The sequence below is a fragment of the Cetorhinus maximus genome, chromosome 25, assembly GCF_964194155.1.
Source record: "Cetorhinus maximus chromosome 25, sCetMax3.hap1.1, whole genome shotgun sequence".
Lineage (NCBI taxonomy): Eukaryota > Metazoa > Chordata > Chondrichthyes > Lamniformes > Cetorhinidae > Cetorhinus > Cetorhinus maximus.
The window spans coordinates 20,314,214-20,336,033 of NC_135903.1; the positions used below are offsets into that span (position 1 = coordinate 20,314,214).

The window sequence follows — 21,820 nt, forward strand, 5'->3', positions numbered from 1 at the left end:
ACATGTCCCCACAAAGAAAAAGGGTGGTACTGCTGAAATAAAGCAGAAAATGAAAGCTTGACAGTCACAAAAGACTTAACACTGTAAAAAGCCGAGAGGAGTATAGAAAGTACAGGGGAGAGGTAAAAATGGAAATTAGGAAAGCAAAGAGGATACAAAAAATATTGGCAGGTGAAAATCAAAGGAAATCCTAAGATGTTTTACCTGTACATTAAGAGCAAGAGAATAACTAAGGAAAAGGTAGGGCCTATCAGAGATGTACACATGATAACTTGTGGGTTGATGCAGAAAGTATGGGCAGGGTTTTCAAAGAGTAATTTGTCTCTGTCTTCACTAAGGATAGGGATGATTCAGACATCCTAGTTAAAAAGGAGTGTGAAATATTAGATACAATAAGCATAGTGAAAGAGAAGTACTAGATGGTCTGACATCCTTGAAGGTGGATAAATACCAGGGCCAGATGGCTTGTATCCCAGGCTGTTGAAGGAAGCTAGGGAGGATACACCGAGGATCATTTTTCAATCCTCTGTAGATACAGGCGAGGTCCCAGAGGCCAGAAAATTATAGTAAGTCTGGTAAGTCTGACTTCAGTAGTCGGCAAATTATTGGAAAGGATTCTGAGACACAGGATAAACTGTCACTTAGAAAGGCACAGATTGATCAGGAATAGTCAGCATGGTTTTGTTGGGGGAAGATAGCGTCTTACTAACTTATTAGAATTTTTTGAGGAAGAAACAAGGATGATTGATGAGGGTAGTGCAGCAGATGTTGGCTTCGTGGATTTCAGTCTGGCATTTGACAAGATCTCACATGGCACACCGGTCAGGGAAATGCGATCTCATGGGATACTGGTGAAAGTGGCAGGTTGGATCCAAAATTGGCTCAGTGACAAGAAACAAAGGGTAATGGTCGATGGATGTTTTTGCAAATGGAAAACGGTTTCCAGTGGTGTTCCACAGGGCTGAGTGTTGGGGCCCTTGCTGTTTGTTGTATATATTAATGATTTAGATTCAAATGTGGGAGGCATGATTGGGGAACTTGCAAATGACAAAAACTGGGGGTAGTTGATGGTGAAGAGGATAGCTGTTGACTCCAGAATGATATCAATGGTTTGATTGAGTGGGCGGGAAAGTGGCAAATGGAATTCAATCTGGAAAAGTGTGAGGTAATGTATTTGGAGAGGGCAAATAAAGTAAGGGAATACTCAATAAACGGGAAGTTATTGAGAGAGGTTGAGGAAGTGAGAGACCTTGGAGTGCAATCCCACAGGTCCTTGAGGGCGGCAGGACAGGAGGACAAGGTGGTCAGCAAAGCATATGGAATGCTTTCCTTTATTGAGTGAGGTATTGAATACAAAAGCAGGGACGTAATGATAGAACAGTATAAAATGCTGGTTAGGCCACAGCTGGAAGTGTGTACACAGTTCTGGTCGCCATATTACAGGAAGGACATAATTGCTCTGGAGAGAATGTAGGGGAGATTTTAAAGAATGTTGCCAGGGCTTGAAAATTGCAGCTATGAGGAGAGATTGGACAGGCTAGGGTTGTTTTCCTTAGAACAGAGGGGGCTAAGGGGTGACCTAACTGAGGTGTACAAAATTATGAGGGGCCTAGATATGGTACACAGGAAAGACTTGATTCCCCTAGCTGAGGGGTCAATTACCAGGGGCAGAGATTTAAGGTGATTGGTAGAAGGATTAGAGGGGTCATGAGGAAAAAATGTTTTTGTACCCAGAGGGTGGTGGGCGTCTGGAATTCCCTGCGTAAGTTGGTGGTTGAGGCTGAAAGGCTCAACTCATTTAAAAAAAGGTACCTAGATTTGCATCTGAAGTGCTGTAACCCGCAAGGCTAAGGACCAGGTGCTGGAAAGTGGAATCAAAATGAGCGGCTAGTTTTTTTCTCTTTTTGCCAGCGCAGACACGATGGGCTGATTGGCCTCTTTCTGCACTGTAACTTTCTGTCGTTCCATGTATAACATATCGAACTTTGTTGACGATACAGAGTTAGGTAGGAAAGTAAGCTGTGAAGAGGATGCAAAGGTTAATATGTAAGATAATGGCTCATGGAGTTGGGGGTAGCATCCTAGCATGAATGGAATTGGTTAATGGACAGGTAGCAGCGAGTAGGAATAATCAGGGTGCTTTCAAGTTGGCAGGCCGTAACTAGTGAAGGGCCACAAGGATCAGCGGTCTCAGCTTTACACAATCTATATTAATGACTTTGAAGAGACGGAGAATAATGTATCAAAGTTTGCTAATGATTCAAAGCTTGTTGGGAATGTAAGCTCTGAGGACACAGAGGCTGCAAAGAGATAAGTGAGTATACAACAATGATGCAGTTGGAGTAAACAGATTCTTGGAATGAGGGGAGATTGAGTAGACTGGGTCTATATTCCCTAAGTGAATGACCTTAGAGAGGAAAATATGCAAGCACACTACTTTGAACATGCTATTACATTATAGTGCAAGTTACTGTTTTTGTTTTATTGAGATACCCAATTCAGGATCATACTATAGAACACCAATAAAACTGGAAAAAGAGGGACAAGGTAGTAAATCAAAGTAGTGATTAGTTAACAGCATGGATTTTAAATGCTTTAGGAGTATGAGACAAAGGAGAGACTTGGCAGGTAGGGAGTTTCACAGTAAGAATCTGGAGAAAAAAAGTGCCTGGGGGTAAGTTTGTTACCAATATCAATGTAGATCCAGTCGCAGGCATAATGTTAGTACCGACCGGTCACTTCTAACAAAGTTGTGTAGCATCTACTCTATTGCATGATGTACACAGTAATATTCTTACCTGGGGACTCTGAACCAGCTGGTTACGAATGCATTCACTAGCATCTTGTGGATAAATTTTTATCACATTGCTTGGTGTTATATTCAAGTAATGATTCCTAAGTGATGGAGAAAATACACCAACCTAAAAGCAGAAGTAAAAATGCATGTTAGTGTTGGGGAAATGCTGGTTCCCCTTTCAAGTTCAGAAATTATATTCAGACTCATTACAGACAAACTACTGAGGATTATTTACGTCCCATAGTAAGACAAGTCAAATCAAAATGTTTAGGTTGCATCATTCAGGAACAACAATATTTTGGGATATACACCTGTAAGAATTTACTGTATTTTACTCAGTTGACAGCCTAAAGCATCACTGATCAAGGTTTCTATATTGTGTAGTATACCACCTCAACAGCTAACATTAGCATCTACACAGGTGGCAACAACATATTCTAGTGTATTGTTAGTGCACAAGCAGTGTTAAATGCTTTCTGCTAAAGGGAAAGACTCAGCAACATCATGCCACCAGTTAGCTGTTTTCTGTGACCAATCTACACTTCCACTCTCAAAGCTCTCTCCACTAATCAGCAACGTTTTTGGAGTTGTCACGAGCGCGAGCCATCCAACCAAGCAAAGTAATCCTAATTAGCTGACAGGCAGCATCAGATCATGATTCATCATTTAGTATTTAAAGGGCCAATATGGACATATGGACAAAGGGAATTTTGAAAGGTAATGAAGTCTCCTCAAATAATTGGCTAAATTTCTAATTTTGCTTCACTAACGTTAACCATTCACTGCATGTTAAACTCACACTGGATACAAGTGGCATTATCTGCACCAGCCCCAACACATCCAATATCATTCCTCAATTGGTGTTAAATGAGTAGTAAAATTAATGACCCAAAAATTCTATCCATAATTCTAACATTTAAATATAGAATTAACAACCTGTTTCAAGAGAAGCACTGTTCCAACCTTTAGATTATTCGGTTGTTCAACTAGAAGCTGTCTGTGAATGGTACCTTGCATCTCTCCTGTGCAAGTAAACAGAAAGAATTAGGTTTCAAGGAAACTAATTTCCAGCAGCCATCAGCACAAAACTGCCAAGTAAGGGACTTTATAACCTCCATCATTTACAATGCTTCAAATTGTACAGATTCCTCTGGATAGCCTTTAAGCTTGTTCATTCTTTAATCTTCCTAAAGTGAGGAGAGAAAGCACATTTGGGGAGGGGTTGGGAAGAAAGCCAGCAGATGGTTCTCCAAGTACAGTCAAAAGAAATATTAAAATCTAATTTTGATAACCAATTTCAGGGAAGATACTGCCAAATGAAAAGATGTTTACGGTTGATTAACTTGACAGATCCAGTGCTAGCTGACTTCCATTAATTTGAACAAGGATCAGATTGCTTTCCTGTCCTAAATGTTAATTTTGGTGCTCAAATGTAAATACAAAACTCAGGAGCAGCTCAGTTATGAGTTTTCAGTTTTGGTCTAGGCACATTTGGAAATTATGTATTTTGAATGCTTTAATTCCTCCACAGATGGATTTAGAAATAGTTATTTTGAATCTTAGCAAAGTGTATTCTCAACTTTTAAGAGAAAGACACCTAGACAAAGGATGGTCAATGCAGATAGAAACTACTCCCCTGGCACACATCCCATTTCCAAAGGTGAAACACTAGCCAATTCATTTGTTCATCTTGGTAATCCGTAAACCACTCTGATCTACAATATTGAAGAGTCTTTGCCATGTATCAGGAATTTTGACCATCAGGAATTTTGACCATTCTTCTGGGAAAGGGATTTAAAAATGAGAGTTACATTTAAGTATTGCCTTTAAACAGTTGATCTACATAGGTTTAAAAAGAAAATCACAAGCATTGAGAAAAAGTGTATTGAAACCAGGTACTGATGTTGCTATTTGGAACAATAAGGGAGTTGCATAATCTCAGAGGTTCCCAACGATCATTCACACTATAGGTGGATGAAACATCCTCTTTCGGTTGAACTTCAAATGAAGCTAGTTTCAGAGAGATTCTTAGGAGCTCATGGCCAACCTTTGGACAGTGACAAGATTCAGGAATCAAGACCCAGCTTGTTGGGGCAGAAAAACTTAAAAATACATTAGCAGTCAGGATTTGTTGAAGGAAAACTGCAAAGGATTTCAATGAGGCACTGGTTAGAAATACTCAAGGATAGTTGAAAGAGATTTGATTAAGTCAAGTAAGACAAACCACTGAAGTGGGGAAGCATGGCAGTTGCACTGATTGTATTAAATGAAATCTGGTCATAATTATACTCTATGTTCCCTTGCTGTGAAATGAAACTGCTTAACAATTCACATCAAGCCTCATTTCAACATGCAAAGATTGAAGTACATACGTGAGACATGAATATTGTGTTCGGATTACAAAGGAATACTGTTTTATATTCTTGGGTGATGCTATTGTACAAGCACATCTATGGCAGTGAGAATCATGACAGGAATGACTAATGCCACTGAACCCAAGAATGTTTCATAGAAACTAGGAGCAGTAGGCATTCGGCCCGTCAAGCCTGCTCTGTCATTCAATATGATCATGGCTGATCCTCAATCCCAACGTTTATTCCTGCTTTCTCTCCATACCCCTTGATGCCCCTAATATCCAAAAATTTATCAATTTCTTTCTTGAATATACTCAGTGACCCAGCCTCCACAGCCTTCTGTGGTAGAGAACTCCACAGGCTGACCACCCTCTGATTTTTTTCATCTCAGTCCTAAATGGTCTGCCCTGTATCCTGAGACTGTGGTTCCTGGTTCTAGATTCCCTAACCAGGGGAAATATCCTCCCTGCATCCAGTCTGTCTAGCCCTGTTCAAATTTTATACGTTTCAATCAGATCCCCTCTCACTCTTCTAAACTCTCGTGAATACAAACCCAGTCGAACCAATCGCTCCTCATATGACAGTCCTGCCATCCCCAGTATCAGCCTAGTTAAACTTTTGATGCGCTCCCTCTACGGCAAGTATATCCTTTCTTAGGTAGGGAGACCAAACTGCACGTAATACTCCAGGTGTGATCTCACCAGGGCCCTGTGTAACTGCAGTATGACATTCCTACTTCTGAACTCAAATCCTCTTGCAATGAAGGCCAACATACCATTTGCCTTCCTAATTGTTTGCTGCACCTGCCTATTTACTTTCATTGACTGGTGTACAAGGACACCAGATCCTTTTGTACATCCACATTTCCCAATATGTCACCATTTAAATAATACCCTGCCTTTCTGTTTTTCCACACCGAAGCATATAACTTCACATTTATCCATGGTATACTGCATCTGCCATGTGTTTGCCCACACACACAACTTGTATAAATCACCGCCACCTCCTTGCATCCTCCTCACAACCCTGCCCAGTTTTGTGTTGCCTGCAAACTTGGAAATATTGCATTTGGTTCCCTCATCCAAGTCATTTATATATATCGTGGATGGCTGGGGACCAAGCACTGATCCCTACGGTACACCACTAGTCACTGCCTGCCACCTGGAAAAAGGCCCATTTATTCCCACACAGTTTCCCATCTGTCAATCAATTCTCAACCCATGCCAGTATATTACCCCCAATCCCATGTGCATTAATTTTGCCCACTAGCCTCTTATGTGGGACCTTATCAAAAGCCTTCTTGAAATCCAAATACACCACATCCACTGGTTCTCCCTTATCTATTCTACTAGTTACATCCTCAAAAAACTCCAGTAGATTAGTTAAGCATGATTTCCCTTTCATAAACCCATGCTGATTTTGTCTAATCCCGTTCATGCTTTCCAAGTGTTCTGTTACCACATCTTTTATAATAGACTAACATTGTCCCCACTACTGATGTTAGGCTAACTGGTCTGTAATTTTGTTTTTCACTCCCTCCTTTTTTTTAAAAATAGCGGGGTTACATTTTCCACCTTCCAATCTGTAGGAACTGCTCCAGGGTCTTATAGAATTTGGGAAGGTGACCACCAATGCATCCAATATTTCCAGGGCCACTTCCTTTAGTACTCTGGGGTACAGATTATCAGGCCCTGGAGATTTTTCAGCCTTTAACCCCATTAATTTCTCTAGCACCATTTTTTTTTTTTACTAATATCGATTTTCTTCAATTCCTCCCTCTCACCAGACCCTTGGTTTCCTAACATTTCTGGGAAATTATTTATGTCCTCTTTTGTGAAGACAGAACCAAAATGTGTTCAATTCTTCTGCCGTTTCCTTGTTTCCCATTATAATTTCCCCTGCTTCTGACTGTAAGGGATCTGTTTGTCTTTGCTAATCTTTTTCTCTTCACATATTTATAGAAGCTTTTACAGTCAGTTTTTATGTTCCTTGCAAGTTTACATACATACTCCATTTTCCCCATTCTTGATCAATCTTATTGTTCACTTTTGCTGAATTCTAAACTGCTCCCAATCCTCAGGCTTGCTGCTTTTACTGGCAATTTTATATATGTCTCCTCTTTGGATCTAATATTATCCCTAATTTCTTTTGTAAGCCATGGTTGAGCCACCTTTCCTGTTTTACTTTTGCGCCAGGCAAGAATGAATAATTGTTGTAACTCATGCATACGTTCCTTAAACATTAGCCATTGCTATGCACTATCAATCCTTTTAGTAAGGTTCTCCAATCCATCATTGACAACTCGCATCTCACACTCTTGCAGTTCCCTTTATTTAGATTCAGGATCCTAGTTTCGTATTCAACTTCTTCATTCTCCATCCTAATGAACAATCCTATAAAATGTTATGGTCGCTCTTCCCCAAGGACACAAGAAGATTGTTAATTAATCCTTTCTCATTGCACAATAGGATAGCCTGCTCTCTAGTTGGTTCCTCAATGTATTGGTTTAAAAAACCATCATGTACACACTCCAGAAAATCCTCCTCCACAGTATTATAGTTAGCTTAGTTTGTCCAATCTATATATAGACTAAAGTCACCCATGATTACAGTTGTACCTTTATTGCGTGCATCTCCAATTTCCTGCTTAATGCCTTCTCTTACATCTCCATTACTGTCTGTGGTCCTATAAACAACACCCACCAATGTTTTCTGCCCTTTGGTGTTTCTTCTCTCCACCTAAACAGATTCCACATCATGATTTTCCAAGCCAATATCCTTCCTCATTATTGCATTGAGTTCCTCCTTTACTAACAATGCTACCCCACCTCCTTTCCCTATTTGTCTGTCCTTCCTAAATACCCCTGGGTGTTCAGTTCCCATCCTTGGTCACCCTGCAGCCATGTTTCCGTAATTGCAACTATACCATAACCGTTTATATCTATTTGTGCTGTTAATTCATCTACCTTATTGCGAATGCTCCGTGCATTAAGATACGATGTCTTTAGGCTTGTCTTTTTAACCTTGTTAGTCATCTTAGTTGTTTTTTTAAAATATGACCCCATTTGTTTTTTGCCCTTTTTTTTCTGCCTTCCACTTTTGCTTCTTACTTTTCTGTCTTTTATTTCTATCCTTGCTTCCCCTTCCTCTGTCTCCCTGCTCAGGTTCCCATCTCCTTGCCATTTTAGTTTAAACCCTCCCTGACCGCACTAGCAAACACTTTCCCTTCAAAAGCAGCAGGCAACTTGTGTCAAACAAGGCATCACAAACAGCATGATGATAAATGTCGAAAATTTGCATTTAATAATGTTGATTGGATAAATGTTGGATAGAACATGGAGAGAACTCTTTTTTGTTTGAAAATTGCCTTGGGAACAGAAACCCAGTGTAAAATCATCTGAAAGGCATAACAAATAGAACAAAACAGTAATATTTTAAAAAGGTATTCTTTTGTAATTGTTGGTTAATGATCTCTTTAAAGAGAGAGGCATTTGTCTAGACTGCATGTTAATTAAGCTACGAATTGTGCCACTAAACAAGTATCTTTACACCTGGCAATATGAAGACCTTGGCTGAAAGGTGTGCATGCTGGATGACGACAAGATCGGGTTTGCCTGCAATTATCAGAGTCAATTAGCTTACATATTTGGAATGGTTATTTTTGGGGTAGGAGGAGGGTGGGGGGGGGTGGGTGGATGGGTGGGTGGGTGGGGGGAGGAGGTGGTGTCCCTTGATGGCTTCGAGTTCACCCAGTAGCTACCTGACTATATTGATAGACAGGTTTCAGCTTTGACCTTTGGTCAGTGCAGAGTTACCCAATTTCTGTGAGGTAGTGGTAAGGATATTACAACTGATCTTAATGCTTATTGTAAGGAAGTGGAATTAGTGGAGCTTCTTAATCACCATCCAGTAATTCCTGGTGGAAGATGTACACTTTCAATGTCAGCTGTGATGCTCCCTGCAGCCAAATAATGCACAAGCCTAATGCATTAATCGCTGCCAATCAACAAGGTGTGGCAGGCAGCCAAGACCTTACTTCGGCAATCAATTAAAACCTTCAGAAGAGAGGGAAAAAAATTATTTTACATACAGGAAGTATGAAAAATAAACAATGACCAAGAATGAAGACCTTTAAGAGAAGGTAAGAAATGCAAAGGAGAAAACAAAGTTAAACGGATATGCAGCTATTAGGCCCATAATTTCTCACAAAGCTAGTTTCTGATCTTAGCTGGATGAAGCATCACTCATCTTTCTCAGGAAAAAAAGATCAATTGTGGAATAGTACCCAGCATAGGCCTTTTTTATGGACCAAGAGGGGTGACACTGGATTGCACCTAGGTTACCAAACTAGGACCATCTCAACAAAGTGCCCCTGTTAGGGCACCAGTAATATAGGAAAGTAATATATGGTTCAAACAAGCTTAAAAAAACCCAAAATAAGCAACAATTCACAATAAAAGCAAAGGGAACATTCCCAACTAAATTATAATGTTATCCATGCCCGTAAGATAGTCTATACCCTATGGAGCTCATTAGTTACAGAAGACATCAAGCATACTGGCCAATACTTAACGTGGGGATAAAGTTGACTATGGGAGATGATCAAAGGGAACTGGGTTAACAGAGTTCCTAATAAATATATGCTAAACCCATTGAGAAAACTTAAAGGATGTACAATATTTTTAAAACCAAGTGTATTTTAAAAGTCCAGATTGATCCAAATCAGTTAAAGATAACACACCTTCAATGATTTAGCTTGTTCTAGTTATTGTAACAGTTTAAATTATTAAACTCCGTGACAACTTAAGAAAACTCTACCTGATGGATCCTTAAACACAGCACTGGCATCATTGTTTGTGCGTGTCAGTGACTTTACAAGTACTGCCATACTGGGGACCTTGCCTTTTGGGAGCTGCTTTAAGGCTGCCTATAGAAACAGTGAAGAGTTGGTTAAAATATTTGAAAATCTTCATCTATTTCTATAAATTAGAGCAAATAAGTTCAACGAAACAAAAAATCTTGCAGAAAACGAACAAGTGCACTTACTTAAAGCAGCAAAATATGATGGCTACATTTAGTTTTAAAGAAAAAGATATTGTATTTATACAGCATTTCTTATGACCTCAAGTGCTTCACAACAAATGAAGTACATTTCTAAGTGTAGCCATCCCGTTGTAATGTAGGGAACACATCAATCAATTTTCACACAGCAAGGTCTCTCAAATAATCACGAGATAACGACCAGATAATCTGCTTTAGTAATGTTGGCTAGGCCACTGAGAACTTCAAAGCTCTTCAAGTATAATGATATCTTGTACATATGCTTCCCTCATGGGACCTCAGTTTAACGTCTCATCCGATAGACAGCAGCTCCTACATTGCAGGACTCCAAGTTTAAAATCATGCACTCAAGTCTAGGAATAGGACTTGAATCCATGCCCATCCTAATTCAGACAGTGTGGTTTTGCTGAACCATTGCTGAAATAGAACTAAAATGGAAATAGTCTACCATTGCAAAATTTCAAAGGCAAGGAGGCAAATTATCCATGGGAACCAGTCAACCTTGATTGATCTGGAAATTAATGAGGATAATTGGCTATTTTTTAGATGCAAATTCTATTGTGTAGTCAAACATTAAACATGCATTCAAACTTGATGATAGAAAGCTAATGAGCAGGTTCTCGCTAATTATTTTTTCAGTGAACACAAATGTAACTCACTCAGCCTCACACTGGTACCAATACAAAAGTCAAAGAATTTTTTCAGAGAAAGTCAACAGATCATCAATTCCAACCAAGTGTTTGCATACAACCTTAAACTGAGGTCTTGTGCGATTAATTTTTATAATGGTCTAACTTTCTCTACTTTGGGCCAGCCTCCGGGTGGTCAGAGAACAGGCTTACCCTAGAGGATACATTAAGGGACACCTCCTAAGTCCCAACACAAGGGCTCCGCAGGAATTGCCTGGGAAGTTTCAACTTCCAAAGGGCAATTCCCCAGCTCCCTGGGACCCCCCGAAAAGTCTCCAGCTGTGAGTTAGAGTTGGAGACTTCACAGGGTTCTGACTTATTTACCCGAATAGTTACACAGAAAATATTAGAGCAGAAAAAATCCCACGTCTAACGCTAGGTAACTACACTACAGGCTCTAAGATAAAAGCAAAATCCTGCGGATGCTGGAAATCTGAAGTGAAAACAGAAAATGATGGAAAAACTCAGCTGGTCTGGCAGCATCTGTGGAAAGAGAAACAGAGTTAACGTTGAGTCCATATGGCTCTTTCACACATTGTCTGAAAAGCTATTTAAATGTCTCTAAGCTGTTCGATGTGTTAGTGAATGAAGACTTACCAAAATACGGCAGTTAGTGCCATAAAAGGAGGCGTGGTTTGGCTTCCACAACGATCCTGCCCTATGAAGGAGGATTCAGAACAGGAGTGCTCCAGATTTCTGATGAGGCCTGGTTCGGAAGTCTGGGCCAGAAATGCAGAGCTCCATCCTAGTGCAAATAGGAGCAGAGTGGCAATCCGACAGTGATTGGCACTCCTGAGAAGATTCTGCCCCTTGTTTCAATGAAGATTGGTAAAGACAGTGTGTAGCACTGACTGGGAGACACCAGATTAGACCCTCAATATGTGCTAAGTTCTACAGGGTGGCAGGTGATGTGTTGTAATTGGGACCTGCCAAAGCTCTGGGCTCAAGAATGGCACTCGGGTGAAATACAGGACGGCAGTCAGCAGTGGATCAATCTTCTAGTAAGAATCAATGTATGGAGGAAAAGATGGGAGAATGATGAAGTACAGAGGAGTTCCAAGGAACTAAGTAACAAAAACGAAATGATACCAGCTCCAGGGGGGAGCATTGAGCCTAATAATCACATCCCATTGGGAAATGATGGGCTTCTCTGGATACTGATTTTTGTTTTTAAAAATGATGCAAGGTGTGAGTGCAGTGAATGTTTGTTAGCAGATGACAATAAGATTGTGAACTAGAATGAGGGAAAAGGAAACTGGGACACGAAGCATCTCAATAGACTGTAACAATCTATCCCATACAATCATAATACAAGCAAGTAACCACAACCATTAACAGGAAGGCTTCGCTGCCTTCTTTAATCCATTTATTTTTGTGATTAGGCTTTTTCGTACCACGTGCAAGTTGATGAGCACAGATAATCCCAGGATTGCTCATTTCACACAATTCTGTGAGCTGACTGGTAATAGCACACCCATAATCTGGGCAGAGGTAGTCAGTTTCTCTTGTTTGGAATTATATCATACCATGCATTCTTGACTTGTGCCTTGTGGGTGGTGGAAAGGCTTTTGTGGGGGGGGGGGGGGGAAGAGGTAGTGCAGAATATCTAGTTTTTGACCTGCTCTATTCTACTACAATTTGTGCAGTGGTCACCGTAACCAATATCGTCATGGACAACTACACCTGTGACAGGCAGTTTGGTGAGAACAGGGTCAAGCAGGTTTTTCTTCCATGCTGGCGCTCTCACCATCAGCTCACAGCAATGTCCTTCAGGGCTCAGCTAGCTCGATCAGGACTGCTGCCATCGAGTCACTTTTAGTGATGAACATTTAAGTACATGCAATCAAAGTACATTCTGTGCTCTTGCTACTTCCAAGAGGTGTTTAATATTATTCAAGAGCTGAAAGAGGGTGGTATGTGGTGTCAACAGCAGGTTCTTCTTCCAAGTGATTCTAAAAAACAAAAAAAATGGAGGAGTACTGATTCATCAGCTGTGGTAACCTCCAGAATTTCCTTGATGCCACAAGGCTTCATGGGGTCCTGAGCTAATGTTGAGGACTCCGAAGGAAACTTCTTCCCAATTCTATCACAGTGCCACCACCTCTCACCCAGCTGGTGGGGCGATGATGGTGGAGCTTCGAACATTAGCTGAAAGGTATGAACCTGCAAGCATCTGATAAGGTGCCTCAAAGGTTATTGTGGAAAATAAAAGCTCATGGTGTAGTGGGTAACATATTAGCATGGATAGAAGATTGGCAGGGTAGAGAGGAGGAGAGGTGTAGGGACAGTACTCCAGAGCTTAGGGCATAGGCAACCGAAGGCACGGCCACCAGTGGTGGAGCAATCAAAATTGGGAATTCACAAGGGACCAGAATTAGAGGAGTGCAGATATCTTGGAGGGTTGTAGGACTGGAGGCAATCACAGATAGGGAGGGCAAGGCCATGGAGGGATTTGAAATAAAGACATGCACAACCAGGAGCCAATGTAGGTCAGCAAGCATAGGGGACTTAGAGGAACAGGATTTGTTGTGCCCTAAGACACGAGCAACAGGAAAAGGAAGTTTATGACAAACGTCAGGAGCAAGATTCAATCTTCAGGAAGATTATGCAAGGTACATGGGAAACTGGAAAAGTTAATACGGGAGGCAAAGAGGTTATGAGAAACATTAAATTAAACTTGAAAACATTTTATAGAACATAAAATTGTAAGTGGTTTGCTAAGGCAGGAGTACTTTGCATTTGTCTTCATAAAGGAAGCAGTTAATGTGAAGGTTACACTTAAAACAAAAGAAAGTTACTGACAGATTAATAATAGATAGAGATGTACTAAAATTACTGAAAGTGAGTTAAGTCACCTGGTCCAAATAGAATGCGTCCTAGATTGCTGAAAGGAGCAAAAAGGTAGAACTAGGACAAGCATAGGTCACACTCTTTCAATCCTTGTTTGATACAGGAATAGTGCCAGGGGGCTGGAGGTTGCTAATGTTATACCACTATTCAAGAAAGAAGAGAATGATAAACCAGGAAACTACAGGCCACTCAGCCTAACACCAGTTGTAAGGAAGTTATTGGAAACCATTATCAGGGTCAAAATAAACTTTTATTTCAAGGGGCATGGGTAAACCTAGGAGAGCTAGATGGGTTTAGTAAAAGTAAATCATGTATGATTAACTTGATTGAATTCTTTGACGCAACAGAGAAAGTTGATCAAGATAGTGCATATGTTTTATATATGGACTTTGGGAAGGCATTTGGGAAGTACTAATAAGATGGAATCCCATGCTATTAGGGGAAAGTGTGGTATGGATACAAAATTGGCTCAGTGACAGAAAGCAAAGTGAGGTGGGTGGTTGGATGTTTTTCAGTGGTGCTCTCCAAGAGTCAAAAGTGGTTCTATTACTCCTCAATTTTTATAAAAAAAGCCTAGAGTCAGGAATAGGAAACATTATAAATGTTGCAGATGATATGACACTTGGTAAAATAGATTATGGCAAGGATAGTTATAAGCTTTAGGAATGAGACAGGATGATGAAATGGTTAGATAATGGCAGATTTAGCTCAACGTGGACAAGTGTGAAGTGATGCACTTTGAGGGGACTGATATCTGGAAGGCAGCACACTATAAATGGCACTAGTTTGAAAAGTGCAAATGAGCAGGCACCTTGATGTTCATGTTTACAAACCCTTAAAAAGGTGGTAGGGTAAGTTGATAAGGTGGTTAAAGCAATGGGTTACTTGGGGTTATAAATTAGAGGAATAGAATCTAAAAACAGAGATCAAGCTAGAATTATATAAATCCTTGGTTAAGCCTCAGCTGGAGTAATATAGACAATTCTGGGCATCATACTTCAGGAAAAACACAAAGGTATTAGAAGCAAGATGTTACCAGAGATGAGGGACATCAGTGATGAAGAGAAGTTGAAAAAGTTAGAACTGCTTTCTTTGCAATACAGAACATCGAGAAAGTTTAAGGTGAAGAATTTTGATAAAGTGAAAAGGGAAATATATTCCCCTTGATGAATGGATCAATAAATAGAAGGTTGTGGATTCAAACCATTCAACAAACATCTAGAGGGGAGAAGAGGAGAATTTTTTCAGAATTTCGCAATCTGGAATGCTTCACCCAAAAAGATATTGGAAGCAGATTCCTTAAAAAGGGTACGAACAGGTACTTGAGGATGAGGAACTGACAGGGTTTTTAAAAATTCTTTGAGTATGAGCGTCATTGGCTAGGCCAGCATTTCTTGCCCATCCCTAATTGCTCTCGTACAAGTTGGTGGGGAGCCACCTTCTTGAACCACTGCAGTCCGTGTGCTGTAGGTCCAACCTCAGCACTGTTAGGAAGGGAGTTCCAGGATTTGACACAGCGACAGTGAAGGAATGGCAATATAGTTCCAAGTCAGGTGGGGCTTGGAGGGGAATGTGCAGGTGGTGGTTTTCCCATGCATCTGCTGTTCTTGTCCGAGATGGTAGGGGTCACAGGTTTGGGAGGTGCTGTTGAAGGAGCCTTGGTCAGTTGCTTTTATAGATGGTACACAATGCTGTCTGCATTGGTAGTGGCGGGAATTAATGTTTAAGGTGATAGGATGCCAGTTAAGCAGGCTGCTTTGTCCTGGATGGTGTTGAGCTTCTTATGTTATTGCAGCTGCACTCACCCAGGCAAGTGGAGTGGTGTTTCATCACACCCCTGACTTGTGCCTTGTAGATGATGGACAGGCTTTGGGGAGTCAGGAGGCGAGTTACTCACTGCAGGATTCCCAGCCTCTGACCTGCTCTTATAGCCACAGTATTTGTACGGCTGGTCCAGTTCAGTTTCTGGTAATGGTAACCCTGGGATGTCGATAGTGGGGGTTTGAACAATGATAATGCCATTGAATGTCAAGGAGAGATGGTTATATTCTCACTTGTTGAAGATCCTTATGATGGAGGGAAGGTCATTGATGAAGCAGCTGAAGATGGTTGGGCATAAGACGATACGCTGAGGAACTCCTGCAGCAGTGTCCCACGACTGAGATGACTGAACTCCAACAACCACAACCATCTTCCTTTGTGCTAGGTATGACTCCAACCGGTGAAGAGTTTTCCACCTGACTCCAATTGACTCCACTACCACGCCCAACACACTGGTCGTCACTCCGCCAGGCTCTCACCTTATCTTTTGAGTTCTGCTCTTACGTCCATGTTTAAACTAAGGCAGTGTAATGAGGGCAGGAGCTGAGCAGCCCTGGAGGAACCCAAACTGAGTGTCAGTGAGCAGGTTATTGCGGATTAAATGGTGCTCAATAGCACTGTCAATAACCCCCTTCCATCACTTTGCTGATGATCGAGAGCTGGCATGTCCTGCTGTTTGTGGACAGGGCATAATTGGGCAATTATTCACATTGTCAGGTAGGTGCCAGTGTTTTTTCTATACTGGAACAGCTTGGCTAGGGGAGTGGCTAATTCTGGAGCACAATTTTTCAGTACTATTGCCAGAATGTTCTCAGGGCCCATAGCCTTTGCAGTATCCAGTGCCTTCAACCATTTACAGATAAAAAGCAGAGATGTAGGATTAAGCACGCCTACTCTTCAGAGAGCTACACAAGCGAGATGGGCTGAATGCCTCCTTGTGTGCTGTAGGTTTCTACGATTCTAAATTTTTAGTTAGTGGTTTGATACAACTGAGTGGCTTGCTAGGCCATTTTAAAGGACAATTAAGAGTCAACCACATTGCTGTTGGTCTGGAGTCACAAATGGACAAGGCTGGGTAAAGACAGGCTAGATTCCTTCCTGAAAGGAATTTATGAACCATTACAGCTGTTAGGTTTTTACCCCAGGTTTATTTTATAAATTTGAAGTCAATTCATTAACTGCCATAGTGGAATTTGAACTTTCATTTCTGGATTATTAGTCCAGCCCTCTAGGCTACCAGGCTGGTAACTTGGCCACTATACTACAGTGCCCTAACAATGAGAATACCAAGGAGAACAAGCTGTAAAAACAAAAGATGAAAGGCTAGACAGAATGTCATGACTGTAACTGTTATTGCAAACCATACCTTCCGTAGAACCATGACAATGCTATAGCTTCGAAGGAAACAGTCAGCATCTTCCTCATCCAATCTTAACTCTGCTTTCATGGCAGCCCATGGGCCTCTCCCAAAGTCATCTTCAGATTGTTGAGAACTAGGAACCTCCTTAATGTGAAATCAAAAAATTATGCTCAGTGAAACAATATTGCTAAATATTAAATAGCATTTTTCACATTCAATAAGCCTACAGTACAGAAAAATCAAAACAGTATTCTAATCCCCGTTTGTGCTTCCAGCAGTCCTGTTCAGTGCTTTCTTTGTACTCCCTTGCCAGTTTATCAATCTTTAATATTACAGCAAAAATTTACACACAACTTGTAGAATATACATTCACCTCAAGGGAAGAATGTAGTTAAGGGAAAGAAGGATGAATGAGAATAGATCAATGCAAAAATGCAGTTTCTCAACCAAAGCAGATATATCAGTAGCAGTCACGCAATATTGCTGATGCTACTTTTAAAAAAAAGCAAAATACTAAGAATGATTTTCAGTAAAACTTTTCCTGGTAAACAATTTTCAGTAATTATGAAGGCCAAATGTCCACAATTAATTCATCATCCACTCCTGTCTAACTTTCATTCAAGGCTGCTTCCACTGAGGCCAAAATACAGCTTGGCACCACTCATCTCTCTCCTGTGCAATCTGCAGCCTCAAGTGTTTTCCATTTATTCTTTCGCTGATAGATCAATCGACCATTTGTGCTGTAGACTGCAACTTCTACCAGCGCCAACATGGGTGTTTGCTCAATGCAAAGGCAATCTGCAGCCACCCAATGAAAGTGTCGTAGCTGTTTATCTAAATTGTTAAAGTTATTCCCATATTGGTCAGTTAACTGATGCCTTGATATTACTTGCCACTGTGGCCTACTTATATGAAGTATCTATTGCAAGCAGAAGATTTCAAAATTAAGAATCTATCATCTTTAACATTTAACTCACATGGTCTACTGTTGTAAAGGATGCGCGGGGGTGATAAGACATGAGGAGGCTTGATTTTGGTTGCATGGTCATTGTTTTAACTTACTTGAAGAGAGAGTCAGGAGCTGGAGTGGACCTGGGTACGCTAGAGTTTGAAAACGTGAGAAGAAAAAAAATCAAACTGACACAGGAAGGCTGTGAGTTGATTGGCTGGTGAGTATTATCGTTTTATTTCCCTTTCTACAAAGTTAGGGAGTTAGTCTAAGGAGCCAGGAAATGAAAAACTTCAATTTTAAAAAACGGAATAAGTAAAACATTGTTAACTTCTCAAAATTTAAGTAAGGTCAACAGAGGGGAAGCAAGTAGCTGATGAGTAGTAAGGTTTATTATCTAATAGACAGAGGAATGGCATGGCAGCTCTGACCTTAGGAGTGAACATCCTATACTGTGAGAGAACTCTGGGACGCTGACCATTCTGAATAACCATGTGGGGGGTGGGGGGTGGGGGAAGTGTCATCAGCTCAAGTTCTGGGTTTCGGAAATTGAGCAGCAGCTGGCGTCACAAAGGTGCAGCCACGAGGTTGAGAACTTTGTGGATAGCATGTTTATGGATGTGGTCACCCCACAGCTCAACAGTATGCATGAAGAGGGGGAACGGGTGACCAACAGGCAGTCAAGAAGAAACAGGCAGATAGTGCAGGAATCCCAAGTGCACCTCATTCTCCAACCAGTATTCAGTTCCAAATACTGATGAAAATGACGATTCATCTGGAGAGTGCAGCTAGAACCAAGTCCATGACACCATGGTTGACTCAGATGTACAGGAGGGGAACAAAGATGACTAGAAGAGCAATAGGAGATTTGATATTAGGGGAACATAAGAGTTTCTGCAGCCGCTGACGTGAATCCAGGATGGTATGTTGTTTCCCTGGTGCCAGGGTCAAGGATGTCAATGAACGGTTGCAAAGCGCCCCGAAGGGGCTGGGTGAACAGCCAGCAGTTGTGGTCCACATCGGTACCAACAACATAGGCAGAAAGAGAAATGTGGCCCTGCAGTCAGAATTTAGGAAGCTAGGTAAACAATTAGCAAGCAGGGCCTCAAAAGTAGTAATTGCCATAATGAGCACGAGAGCGTGAGGATATCCTAGAGGCATCAAGGATAGAATCTATTTGACTAGACCCAAGGAACAAAAGTGTGCAATTACATTACTTGCTCTATAGCCTACAGGCCACCAACTAGTGGGAATGATGTTGAGGAGCAAATTTGCAAGAAAATTACAGTGAGGTGCAAGAAATGGGGACTATAATTATTTGAATATAGATTGGAACAGTAGTAGCGTCAAGGGCAGAAAGGGGCACATGTTCCTTGTGTGCACCAGGAGAACTTTCTATAACAGTACGTTTCCTGTCTAATGAGAAAGGAGGCATTGCTAGACCTGGTTCTTAGAAATGAAGTAGGCCAAGTGGATCATCTGTCAGTAGGGGAACATTTAGGGGAAGGACAATGATTATCGCATCATAAGGTTTAAGTTGGCTATGGAAAAAGACAAGGAACAATCCAGAATAAGAATATACATGTAGGAAAGCCAAATTCAACTGGGTAAGAATGGATCTGACCCAGATAAACTGGAACCAAAAAGTTGGCAGGCAAAACTGTAACTGAACAATGGGCAGCCTTTAAAGAGGTGGGTAGTTTGGGCATAGTCAAGGTATATTCCCATGAAGGGGAAAGGTATAGTAAACATATCCAGATTTGCCAAGATGACAAAAAGAGGTAGAGATTAAGATGAAGAGAAAGGGGCTTATGTCAGTTGTCAGCTGGATAATAGAATGGAGAACCAAGCTAAAATAGAAGGCTCAGAAGGAAATTGAAAAACAAATGAGAGAAGCAAAGAGGGAATATGAGAAGGGACTGGCAACTAACAAAGGAAACCCAAAAGTCTTCTATAGGCATATAAATAGTGAAATAATGGTAAAAGAAGGAGCGGGGCCGATTAGGGAGCAAAAAGGGGATTCACACGTGGAGTGAAGAGGCATGGCTGAAATGTTAAATTAATACCTTGCATCTGTCTTTAACAAGGAAGATAGCGTGCAGCCAATGGTGAAAGAAAAGACTTGAAGGGTTTAGAATTGATATGGAGGAGGTAAGGGATAGGCTGTTATGATCCTAGAACAGATCCACAAGCTTTTGGTAAGATCAGGTTAGGGCCCAATAACATTTTGTTTGACAAAGTTTGAAATTCAAGACACTTGTTAAGAATAAAGTCACAAGATTCCACAGGTTTTTAACAAACAAAAATAAAATGTACTATCCAAGGTCAAAAAGATAAGTAATTTACAATATCTATCTTATATCATAACATTCAGGGTTAATGAATATATGTGAATTAACAGGCAATCTGTGGTTGAACCCACCAGTGTACAATAAATAGCAAATGCAGCCAAGACAGATCCGACGGATTTCTCAGCAACCCAGCCAGACATCAGTAAACACAGTCAACCAATCTCACAAACTCTCAACCTCCCGAGGGACTCCAAACTTCTCACTTTAAAAGCTCAAGCCTCTGAATTCCCTCAAAGCCGCTCCCACTCAGACTGCCTCAACAACTGGACACCTCCCAGGGCTTGAGTCTCCTCTCCCAAAACTCCATTCCCCTGGATTTTTGAGTCTGCATTCCAGCCTCTACTTAATCGTATCATTTCAGCTCCTTAATAGCCAGCTTGCTTCACTGGGCTGGCACTGCCCCTGGATTTCACCAACTCCAATCTCCTTAGCTACACCAAGCTATAAATGGCTCCTGGGACTTCTTCTGAGCCCTAACCCTTTCCAGCAGGGATCCAGTGACCTTCTGCCACTTTCTCAGCTCCCCAGGACTTCGCCTGAGCCCTAACTGCACGTAGCTATCAAATGGTTCCCGGGACTTCTCCTCAGCCCCAACTACACAGAGCCAGCTAACAAGCATTTTTGCTGCCTGGAGCCTTTTTGGTACGGTGCTTTCCCCTGCTGCAGAACACTGACTCCTCCAGCAAACACATAGATAAATTGAAGCCCTAGAACTTTAAGCTCCACCCATCTCCAGATAACAGCCAATCAAGGGTCAGGAAATGCTTTTAAATTAAGTGTAGCTCTAACCCTAAAACTAAACCACTCTCTGGGGTGCATTTCTTCACAAGCAGTGTAGACACTTCATCTCCAGTTCTCCAGCTATGTAAGCCCACTTGTTTTATGATATTACCTTTCTAGCTACTAACACCTTAAGTAAACATGGCCTCAACCTTTTAAGTGCAACAGTCTTCAAGCTGCTTTAGTTTCATTTGTCCCTTTCTCTACAGTTAAAACTTAATCTTCCCAGAACTAAAAGTTACCTCTAAAGCATTACCATGAATTAGGTGTTTATAACACTGTCTGTACTTAAAGTTGATAAGTCACCAGGACTGGATGAGATGCATCCAAAGACACGAAGGGAAGCGAAGATGGACACTGCAGAGGCACAGGTCATAATTTTCCAATCTTTATTAGACTCAACAGTGGAGTGGTGCCAGAGGACTGGAGAATTGCAAAATGTTCAAAAAAAGGGGCGTTGAGATAAACCCAGAAGCCCAAAAGATAAACCCAATAAAAAAATCTGGAATTAAAAATCTAGTGATAACTACGAAACCATTGAGTGTTGTTGGAAAAACCCATCTGGTTCACTAACGTCCTTTAGGGAAGGAAATCTGCCGTCTTTACCTGGTCTGGCCTACATGTGACTCCAGATCCACAGCAATGTGGTTGACTCTTACATGCCCCTGAAATGGCCTAGCAAGCTACTCAGTTGTATCAAACCGCTAAAAAGTCTAAAAGGAATGGAACCGGACGGACCAGCCAGCATCAACCTAAGCACCAGGAACGACAACTGCAAATTCAGCCCTATTGACCCTGCAAGTCCTCCT

At 41.2% G+C, this 21,820-nt stretch overlaps 1 protein-coding gene across 2 annotated transcripts in view; it reads right to left on the reverse strand.

The window, feature by feature from the left end:
- The window catches only part of hrob (homologous recombination factor with OB-fold), a 53,060-nt gene that overhangs the window by 13,914 nt on the left and 17,326 nt on the right, over positions 1-21,820 (reverse strand). Inside the window, exons 5-8 of one of the 2 annotated variants that reach the window (XM_078529599.1) lie at positions 16,938-17,075; positions 9,969-10,077; positions 3,734-3,819; positions 2,799-2,921 (exon numbers count right to left, since the gene is read on the reverse strand). In XM_078529599.1, coding sequence (XP_078385725.1) covers positions 2,799-2,921; positions 3,734-3,819; positions 9,969-10,077; positions 16,938-17,075 — 456 coding nt within the window. The remainder of the gene's footprint in view (positions 1-2,798; positions 2,922-3,733; positions 3,820-9,968; positions 10,078-16,937; positions 17,076-21,820) is intronic. The other variant, XM_078529600.1, reaches the window with a different exon arrangement.